This window comes from Perognathus longimembris, chromosome 7 (assembly GCF_023159225.1).
Source record: "Perognathus longimembris pacificus isolate PPM17 chromosome 7, ASM2315922v1, whole genome shotgun sequence".
NCBI lineage: Eukaryota > Metazoa > Chordata > Mammalia > Rodentia > Heteromyidae > Perognathus > Perognathus longimembris.
Window position 1 is genome coordinate 49,756,064 of NC_063167.1, and position 11,188 is coordinate 49,767,251.

Here is an 11,188-nt window from a genome sequence, read left to right on the forward strand (position 1 = left end):
TCAAAAGTCAGAGAAGGTTGGAAGAAACAGTTTCTCTAATTAAAAGAAAAACAAAACTAGAGACTTAAAACTAGATATGCCCCATAATATCACTGCCCTCAATGTCGCTGAACTGTGCACTTAACAATGGTTAAAAGTAAATTTTGTTATGTGTATTTTACTTTACTTTAAAAAAAAAAACACCATCTTATGTGGTGGGTTCTTCCACCCCTGCCTTTGTGTTTCAAAGGGTTTGCACAGCCGTGTAATACATGTGCATGTCTTCAGTGTTTAACTGGGTATAACAGTGATGTAACAGGGTGGTCTTTTCTGTAATATCTATTAAAGTAAGCCACTTGTGCACCCAATCCTCATGAAACCAGTCAACAGCATATACCTACCGAAGTTTCTAGCTAAAAAGAAACAGAAGCAAAACTCAGACCATGAGGCAATATTTCAGAGCCTGTGAAAGTACCATTTGCTCCCAGGTCACTCCATAGTTTGATGGTGTTTGGGATGGAAAACGCTTCCCTTCTCTGCTGGGATTCTCCCAAACTCAGCACTTTTGGACTATGGAGAAAACAAGCAAACAAACTAGCAAATGCAGGACAGGGGAACTTCTGGGATGTCAGGTCCTCCACTGACTGACTGCAGACTGAAGCACACGACGGGGGACTGAGGGCCTCTGCACCTCACCGCCTCTCCCCACCTCGTCAGGGTCATGAGTGCATCCAGAAATCAGGTTCACATTCGCTGGGCAGCAAGGGCACACACGTGGCAAAAAGGCGGTGCCTGTCTGAGGTGGCAGGTAGGTTATTTTGCAGGCTAAAAAAATCACCTTAATCGAGGAGTGCTACAAATAAAGAGAAAACACACAGTACCAGCAGAGGCCATCACCATTCTGTTTTTATGTGTCCGGTGCAAACTATGCCAGCACTGGCATTAAAGCACAACCTGTGTCTCCCCCACCCCTCCCTGGATTAGAGACAAGTAGCAAAGCCAAGTGTGCAGAACCGGTGCGTAGTGCGATGCCTGAGTGGAGTGTGGGCATTGGGCAGCTCAGCAAGAAGCTCATCTCTGCAGATAGAACCAGGATAGCGCAGGAGTCTCCCTCCCTAAAACATTGAGTTTGCAAACTTATTCACCAGGGTGCAGCCTCCCGAAAGACTGCAAATTCCAGCATCCCTCCGCCTTCCTCCACCCAGGAACTACGACTTACCAAAAGCGGCGACCAGCAGACGGACAGCACGCACATGATCCCCATGAGCTGGATGGCCGTCTCGGTTGTGATCCGGCCCCACTGGGCACTGGACTGCGAGACTGCAGCTTTGGCCCTGCAGCGGGACACCAGAGCCTTAATGGTGGCCAGGTTGCAGGCGAAAGTGACCGTCAGCGCCAAGAGCCCAAGGAAGGCAAAGGTGGAGGCGAAGACAAGGTTGCCCCAGTCATGAGAAGAGCTGGTTTCATTGCTCCCTTGCCCAGTGCTGATGAAACACCAAGTCCCGGGCCACTGGACGGTGTACTGACCCACGCCTATCACAGGAAGCAGGGCGAAGGCCAGCACGGCCAGCCACACGCCCAGCAGTACGGCGCGGGTGGCGCGCGTCTTCATGTGGCTAGCGTACCAGTGCGGCGCCCGAATGGCCAGAGCCCGCTCGACGGCCATAGCGCTGGCGATGAAGAGCGAGGAAAGCCCGAACACAGTCATAGTCAAACCGAAAAAGGTGCACAGCCGCCCCGATGGGTCGAGGTATTCCCATCGTTGTTTGGAAAGGTACACGACGATGACCACGGGGCTGGTGAGCAGCTGCCCCACCAGATCAGTGAGCGCCAACCAGCCGATGCACAGCAGGAAGGACTTCTTGCGCTTGCTTTCCCGCCGCCGGTAGCTCCGGGATACCAACAGCATGGCCAGCGCGTTGCCCACGAAGCCCGTGATCATCATAGTGATCGGAAAGGCCACGGACACGGAGCCACAGTCCTCGCCGGACCCCGGGGTGCGGGTGAGGTTGCCCCGAGCCTCGGTGGAGCTCTCGGGCGCCCACATGCCGGGGTAGGAATGGTTGAAGCCAGTGCAGAAAGGGGCGCTTCCACCGTCGCCCCGGGGCTCCTTCATGTTGGCTTCAAGGTGAGGAGGGAACCGCACGGAGCGAGTAGCAGGGAGAGCTGGTAGACAGGGCACGGATGATGGCAGAGGTTGGCGGAGACCAGGGCTGGGATCGGGCTGAGCTCCATGGTGCGGGCGCGGCCGCCGCCTGGCTCCGCTCCTTGGTTAGCTGCAGCCCCGCTGCCGGGGCTCCAGGCGACCCTGGGGAGGAGCGCCCGATCGGCTCCTGTAAACCTCTGGCTGCCGGGCGTGCCCAGGCGTCCCCACCGTCTATAAGGCCGAGGGGGCGGGGCGCCCAGGGGTGTGGACAGAATTAGGTGGGCAGAGGGCGGAGAAGCCACAGAGCGCCTCTCTAGGCAGTTGCGGGTTGGCTCCCACCAAGGCTGGGTAAACCTTCGGGAAACGCCCCCGTTCCTGGCGGGAAGCGACGCCCACTTGCCTTCCAGAGGGAAGTGGTGCCTCCCGCAGTGCTGGGGCAGCGTGGGTGTGGATAGGAGCCGCTAAGAAGTCTGGACTTCCCAAACCCAGGTCAAGCTGCCAAGTAATCTGGCTGCCTGCCTTTCCTCTTCTTGATCCATACACGTGCAACCAGGGTGGGTGGGGCGGGGTGGGAGGAGGAATCAAGCTAAGTAAGGCACACTCGGTTTGGCACTGCAGTTTCGTTTATTTAAATATTTCCCGTTTGAGGCAGAATGGTAGTGAAATGGCCACTGTCCCCCCACCCCCGTGCTGGAAGCAACACTGAAACTGTACAACTAAAAGAGAATGCCTAGCTGGGCCCTGGTGACTCACAGCTGTATTCCTAGCTACTCAGGAGGCAGAGATCTGATGATCAGGGCTCAAAGCCAGTCTGGGTAGGAAATCAGTGAGACTCTTTATTTCCAATTAAACACACACACACACACACACACACACACACACACACACACACACACACACACGACGGTGAAGCTATTGTTCAATGGTAGAGAGCTAGGTTTGAGCACAAAAGCTCAAGGACAGTGCCCAGGCTCTGAGTTCAAGCCCCAGGACCAGTACCAAGGGTGGGGGGAGGGGGAGAATGTCTGGAGGGAGAGAGAATGCCTGGAGATTTAAGGAATTCGATTTAGGCAAGCAACAACAACAAAATAGATGATTAATTCAAAAAGTAAGAAATCTCTCATCTAAAGTTGCCCTCTCATCTACTCTCATCTAAAGTTGCCCTCTCATCTCAAAAGAAAGCCAATAGAGTCAAAACGGGCAAGAATGGCAAGTGGCCTTTGACAGTCTCTTACATATCTGAATTTGGCCCAGGTATGACAGAGGTAGGAGAGGAGGCTTTTCCTCATAAGGTCTTCAACCATCCTTCACTCCTTGCTTTCTCATACCTTTAGAATTAAGAAATGCGTTTAGCTATCTCGAAGGTCTATCATACCAATACTTTTCCTTTGAAAACAGGCAAAATCTATGCCGAGTCTATGTATTTTCATGATTCGTTGTGAATATTTAAAACTGTATTTTCATTTTATCAGAGATCCTCCAGATTACTATTGAAAAGATTAAAAAATTTACAATCTTTGTTTCATCTTTAAAGAATCAGACCTAATCATGAATTATGAAGACCATGATCTCAGAGCAAGCATGGCTAGTTTTCTGCCTTGCTTAGCCTTGCTATTTTGAGTGTAAATGAGTAAAAAGAGATGAGATTGTTTATGTGCTGTTTTGATCGAAAAATATCATTGCAGTTATATGATGTTCCAAGAAGGGAAAGCATGAATAAGACTCAAATTACATTATAATGACTAAATCACAATACTAATTTTCTCTTGTTTGTGGTTATTAAAAGCTTTTTCACTTGAGTTTATTAAAACTGCCACATTTACAATGAATATGAATATGGTTTTATTTTTAAATCTTTCCCAAACTTTTGTCTTATTATTCTAAATGTTCATTTCAAGTTCATGACTTGGAAAGTATTCTTATTTACAATAACTTCACTTAAAGCAATATTTGGTATTATTCATAAATGTCAGAATAAGCATTTGGATGGATATCCATGCCAAATTCAATTTCAGAGTTTAACAGAATTCTAGCGTAATGTTTAAAAACGTAAGTGTATTTCACAATTCATATAGCAAAGCAAATTATGTCTTTTTAGTTATACAAAACTAGTATTATGAGATATTTGACTTAACACTATTACTTCTACTGTACTTCATGCTACAGTCTGTAAAAATGACAAGCATCAGGACATGCCTAATGTTAGCAGAGTTAAATGTCTCTTATTCACCTACACAATTTGCATTAAATGAGTAGCATTTCAAGTCTTTCACCATTCTTTTCACCCTAGCTTTGAAGCTCTTTGCCTTGTGAGCAGGTACTTTGAGGATTTGAGGAGTCACACAGTATAAAGCTGGTAGTTAGATTCTGGTTCGTACTTTTTGCTAAGCTACCAAAAAGAAAAAAAGAAAATAAATTTGTATTGTATTGTGTTGATCTGAAACAACACTCCCCTCTAGTGACATTAGAGGCTAATAACATGCAGCATGCTATATAAAATTTAAAACTATTTACCTGTGATATTTAACTTCCACTGTAGAAATCCATATATACATATATACACACATACACATGTATATATACATACATATACATGTGTATGTGTGTATGTAGTATTACAGTTTGAAGTCAGGACTGTACACTTGTTAAGAAAGTGCTGTACAAATGGAATCACTCCACTAGTCCTTATTATGCTGGTCATTTCTTGGGATAGGTTTCTGCTTTATGCTAGGGCCCACCTGGACTGCCATCCTTCTATTTGTGCTCCCTCATGTATTTGAGATGACAGGTACACACAACTGCATCCAGCCACTGACTAATAGTTTTTCAAACTTTTTCTTGCCTGGACTGACCTCAAGCCTCAATCCTCAATCTTTTCCTCCCAAGTAGTTAGGATTACAGGCTTGAAATATGACATTTGGCTTTGCTATAGAAATATTTTTGAACACTAATTGTATTACTTCTGTATTTTACAATTATAAATTCACAACATATATGAATAGTGCTGAATTAATTTTGCTATTTACTTTCAAATGTTTACTAAGAACTCTTAAATGCAAATTCAAGAGAATACTGATAACTAGCTTTATGTAAATAGTCCACTCATTGCTTCTTTATGGTAGAAAGTGAGATTCTTTCTCCATAGAGTCAGTGTTAATAATATATTTTAGACTTCCATTTATGCAACCAATGCCCTTGGGTACTTGTCTCTTTTAGACACTATTTTATTTCTTGGGGATACAAAAGCAATACATAAAGTATCTATGTTTATGGAGTTTATATGTTGGTGTTAATATTTTGATTTTAAAATCCAAATAATGGACAAAATAACACTGACTCCAGTAATTTTCTATAGTAGAAGTATATGAAATGCCTTTACATGAAAAATCTGAAAAAGGTAGTAGCTTTCATAATCAAGTGAGCTTATCTCAGGAATTCAAGGTGAATTAAACAAACATTTGTAAATACTATTGTGATACTAACAAAATGAAGGAGATACTTTGAATTGTAAAACATCTGGGTATATGCAAAAATAAGATATGGCTGCCTTTTCTTCCTGTTTATTTACATACCTAGTAATTTGATGAAAACTGGAATTATAGTATATATGTAGTGACAAAATTATACCTTTTCTTGAGAATTCTTGAATCCATTAACATTTTACATGGGTGTATTCAAACTGCCAGTTTTGCCTGTCCTGTCGTGCAGTGTTCTATGCTGTTCTCAGTTTTCGATAGTTGCTCTTTCAGCTGTGTTCCCTGCAGAATTTTCCCTCACATGCCTCTATAACTTGCTGGCCAGTCAGTGATGAGGGTTGCCTTTCTGTGGTTTCCTTTGCTAGGGAGGATTGACTGAATGGGTGGTGGTAGTAGTACACACTGAAATGGAGTCTTAGGTAGACACATGGATGGGAAGGAAGATTTGGAATCTATTTGAAGATTTTGAGGTGTCTCTGAGTTGGCAAAATGGGATAACAAATCAATTGGACATGTGAAGCTGGAGTTAAACAAGTGGAGGCTTCAGAGACAACAGTTTAAGGCTGTATCCTGACATTCTGAGTTTGGAATGTTTTCTATCACACAAGGAACTCACAGTGAAAAAAGTTATCTTTTAGGAAAAGCATTAACACCATAGATGTCCTATTGAATAAATTTATCTTTTGAGACTAAATCTTGTCTGCTTTTTGCTTTTCTCCCAGTCTCTCATTACAGTTTAGTTGTGACAAATGGATTTGGGCAGTTCAATCTCATGTCTTCTATGGTTCTCATTGTCAGAATCTCCTGCTTTAATTTGAAGAGGCTTATTTCCAAACTCGTTTTATTTCATAAGTCTTATTTCCAAATCTGCCACGTTTTGTTAGTAAGGCTGAGTTTTCCTATAGCCAAATTCAGAGTGATTGGGATATAGTACTCTCCACTGAAAAAAACTAAACCAAAAACAAAAAGCAAAACCTTGCCATTGTGTTTTCTCTCTGCTTTGATTGTTTGAAAGGTTGCCAGCTTAAAACAATTTAAAATGTTTTTATGTTTAAAAATTTCAACATTTTGTCATCTATAAGGCAGTGTGATTTTGACACGAGACATTGCTATGGTTTAAATATATGCCTTCCAAAATTTAGGCATTGAAATTTAAATGATAGGATAAGTCTTGACGAGGTGATGAGGTCATGAGTCAGTCCTTTGATGAATTAGTTATCCTTATTAAAACGAAAGCCTACAGAACTGTTATTATCCAGCCTGTGTTAAAGTGAACCTAAATCTTACCTAAACAACTTTTGCATCTCTTTTTAGTATATGCATAGGATTCCTTAATTTGCAAATAACAAGTCTAAACAATTATTTTGGAACATTTGGTGACATGTAAGTTTTACTTAAAAAAGTGGTCAATATTCTTGTGCATATTGGTATGTCCATTTTTACACAAATACAAGTTGACTGTTACTTTTTATGCCAAATTAGCATGTTACCTCTGAAGCCCCATTTAACTCTAGGCCTACATGTCCAATTGTTATACCATTTTTATAGCTCATCTCAAAATGTTCAAACAGAATTTCAACTCTTCCTCATTCTTGGCTGAAACTTCATCTCAGTGTACACTACCACTCATAGATTCAAGCCAGAAACCTAGTCTGCTCTTGAGTCTTCTATCATTGGTCTCACATATATCCACTTGTACTCATCTTTTTAGCCACTATCATATTGAAGTTAATACAATCTCTAATCTACTGTTTTGTTATCACTTAAAACTGTATTAAAACCTAAAGAGCATATGGAAATTTAAAATGGTAATCTCACCGTTCTTTTCACTTCCAAATTAATTTTTTAGAATGGGGTGCACTCTTCACGCCCAAAGATATTTTCATTAGACATTGTTTCAGCTTCTCTAGTGTTTGCTAGACTTGCATGTTATTGCAGTTGAAAATGCTTACAGCATTTCATAAAATGTGTTTTAATTTGGATTTCTTAACTAGTGCAATTAAGCTCTACATTTGAATTTCATGAATTTTCTATTATGAAATTTGTAGCTCTTTATATAAAGATATCAACAGCTTCTCATTTGCCTACTGTCATTTGCCTTTTACTTTTTCTACCATTTTGTCATTATAGTCAGGAAAATGTACACATTTCCATTTTTTAGAAGTCCTTTTCAGTGTGTCGCCCTAAGTCCTGTATCAAATTTACATCTGAGAACACTTTTGCTTAATTCATATAAATGCCTTTAATTCTACATTCAAAAAAATTTGTTTTGTAGTAAAGGTTATGATAGTGGTTATTCTTGTGAATTATTGCATGAATAATACCACTTCTTTAATAAATCATTATTCTATTGAAACTTTCTTTAGTCTATTTCCATTAGGTTTGTTAAGAGCACACAGGTCTTAGTTTTTCCAGTGGTGACAACTACTTTTAAAATTGTGATGTTCACCTACCTTGACATTAATCATTGATAAGTTCCAGTTTAAACTACAACCCTATTGTTCCCTTTAGACTTTTTTCTGGTTCCATTTGTACTGGGTATTTGATCCCACTCCCTTCCCCTTCATTTGACCATGTGTAACTTGGTTTAGAGGATTTCAAGCTTGTAGTATGAATCTGAAATCATCAGTTGTCTGTATGCTGTTAAATTTTACTTGTACATGTAAGCCTAACTACGTAATTAGAACCTTTTAAGCAAGGAAATTTACTCACAGTAAAAATCTGCGATCACTTCATGTGGATTCAGATTTCCGCATTAACCCAGCTGTGTTTGTTGTGTATTAGAGATCTAGCAAGTTCTTGTAACATACTAAAGAGCAGTTTTATTTTTCAATATTTTGAAATGTACAGAATGTCAGTCACACAATCTTCTGGCTACTTTTAACAAATCTGGTGAAATTCCTAGCACTGTTTTATACAGAACTGCTTTAAATTTTTGCTCTATTACTAGCTATAAACAAGCACAAATTGCTTCATTATAACTAGGTTTTCCATCTGTGGAGCTCTTACAGAGCTTTCTCCATCAGACTTTTTCAACAGATTGTTTAACTAAGGGCAGGAAACAAATTACATATGTTATATATGTACACAAATCCTTTTTGGTACTGATTCATAGGAAACTAAAAGGCCTTGAGCTTACTCCCTCCCCACCTTCATGTCAACTCAGGGCAAATAAGATATTCTACCCAGGCTAACAATGTATACTACATCTTTCCAAGTAGGCAGGCAGGTTTGATTCATCTCCTTTTCTCAAATCTCCTCTGTCCGAAGTACCAAAAACTGCTGCCATGTTTCAGGTGGAAAGGTTAGCCTTACCTTGAATAATTCTTGGCTCCTCGTTTACTTCTCATTTTCTAATTTGTATTTTACGAATTATTTTTCTGCATTCTTGAAATCAAACTTTAACATACTCAATTTCTCCTACTCTATTATGTTTTCAGTCATTTCCAGACACCACTTTAGCTGAACATCACAACTCTGAAAAGTTTCCAGTTTAAAAACAAAACAGTAGGACAAAGGGTGAACTAATTCAGCAGTGATACTCACTAGATACTATGCTAGAAATGAACCATACAACTTGGGGGGAGGAGGGCTGAAGGGAGAAACTGGGAGAAAATTAGGGACCAGGTGACACTGTTCAAAAAGGAATAAACTCATTACTTATGTAACTGTAACCACTTTATATACAACATTTACAGTAACATTTTTAAAAACCAGATTCCATTAATTTCAATTTTTTACTTTGTAGTTGTTTCCACTTTGCCTCCACTGCTGTCAAGAGTAGAATGTCCTTTGGAGATTGTTCAGAGCTGTTTCGCTGTCCAAGTATATATCTCAAGATATATCGAGAGTATGTTCATTTGCTTATAGGAAATCTATACTGGACTGGAACATCAAACATCTCCCAACTTGTGAAAAATAGGACTTATTAAATTAGTAATTTTTCTCTCAACACCTATTAATGTCTACTAATTATCCTAATGGTCTATCTTGCCAACTAAGTTCAGAACTAAAGCCTTATCCACCAAAAAAACTGGACAAATTATTTGTTGTATATTTGTCCCTGGAAGAAATATACAAGTGACTAAAAAAAGGATTAAGGGTGAGGGCTACTGGGAAGAGAAGTACTTTTAGAGACATTAAGTTTTAAAGCCTGGGATGGTAACTTAAGTGTTCTGAACTGTTATGCAGTAGAGTGGAAATGGAGTGTTCTGGATGTTCCTTGTGCAGTGAAAACATGTTTGCTGCTCCGCAAGGCTAAAGGTTCTGTGTGCTTAAGAATGCTACAACTGGAAGTGTGGCTCAGATGATAGAAAAAAAAAAAAAAAACAAGAAAAAGAGGAAGTTTGGTAAACACTGAAAACATGCAGAAAGTACTAGTTTAATTCTGGAAGGCAACTGAAAGGTTTTAAGCAAAGAAATGACACGAAAAGGACTTGGTAAGAAAGTGTTTCCGTAAGCAGACTTAGAAAATATCGATAACCTATCGAATATCAGAGGAAGACCATTTAGGAAGCAAGTAAAATATTCGGCTCTGTTAACAGTGGCAGTGTTAACAAAGTACACAGTAGGCTTGGTTTTGCAGCTTTGAGTTCTAAATAAATAGATTTTGTTTCAAGTCAGAGGGTAAACAGAGAATGAGATTAATTACAGATGCTAGGTCAATGTGAAAAGCAAGGACAGTGGACTGGTTTGACATGTGATGTATACAAACTAGGCTAATGTATGAATCCAGTACTCTATAGGAGAGGGAAGAACACACTTGAGAATTCTACTTCATACAAGATAGATGCCATTATTTTCATTTAATGGGTATGACACACTATGCAAAATGATCATACTCAAGAGGCAGTCATCCTGGACTACAAAAAGTACTTTTGATTCTAACGGGAGATAATGTGTATTTACCTGCTTTGGGATGACCTCATTATTTTCAAAAAGCCACATGTATGTTCTCTTAGGGAGGGTACATGATTTTCCTTGTTTTGGCTCAACACTAAGGCCTTCAAATCATTATTGTTGTTTTATGTTATATTCTAATAGCATTATTACAAACATCAGTCATTCTTTCTCCAAGACCCACCCCCAGAGCTACAGTAGCTCTATTTCCTACATGATCAGTTTATTTTCCCAGAAAGCTCATCTTACTCATCTATAAACCTGTCCTTCGTCTTCCCACTTCCCAGAGACTAATTCTACTCTGAAGTATTTTGTAAGTGCTTTTCTATCTTTGGCTTCAAATCCAGAATTTGAAAATTTTCTCTGAATATGGTTGTTTTCCTCAAAATCTGATTAAGGTATTTAACCTTTACTCGTTTTTCTCTTATAAGTCTTCACTATTATAATATCCGATAAGAACCCAAATAGTTTCCAATATAGTTAAAAACAAAACAAACAAGGATCTCTCAAATAACCATAAACTTGATTCTATTGGGTCCAACACCTTGTGCTATTACCAAGGTTCTTACTTGAGACACCATCATCACTATCAGAAAGGGCCCATTTACTCCTTTATTTGCTATTCTTCAGCAATTCTTCCCTGTCTTCATCACCTGCTTCTCCTTAAGACATCCCTGTCTTATCAAAG

The 11,188-nt window shown here is 40.1% G+C and overlaps 1 protein-coding gene across 3 annotated transcripts in view; it reads right to left on the reverse strand.

The window, feature by feature from the left end:
• Ptger3 (prostaglandin E receptor 3) overlaps positions 1-2,458 on the reverse strand; it is a 65,577-nt gene extending 63,119 nt beyond the window's left edge. For all 3 annotated transcript variants that reach the window (XR_007211638.1, XR_007211637.1, XM_048351581.1), the window contains exon 1: positions 1,199-2,458. Coding sequence is in view for 1 of the 3 variants with exons in the window: in XM_048351581.1 (XP_048207538.1) it covers positions 1,199-2,095 (897 nt within the window). In the remaining 2 variants the exon portion in view is untranslated. The remainder of the gene's footprint in view (positions 1-1,198) is intronic.
• Between the last annotated feature and the right edge of the window lie 8,730 nt (positions 2,459-11,188).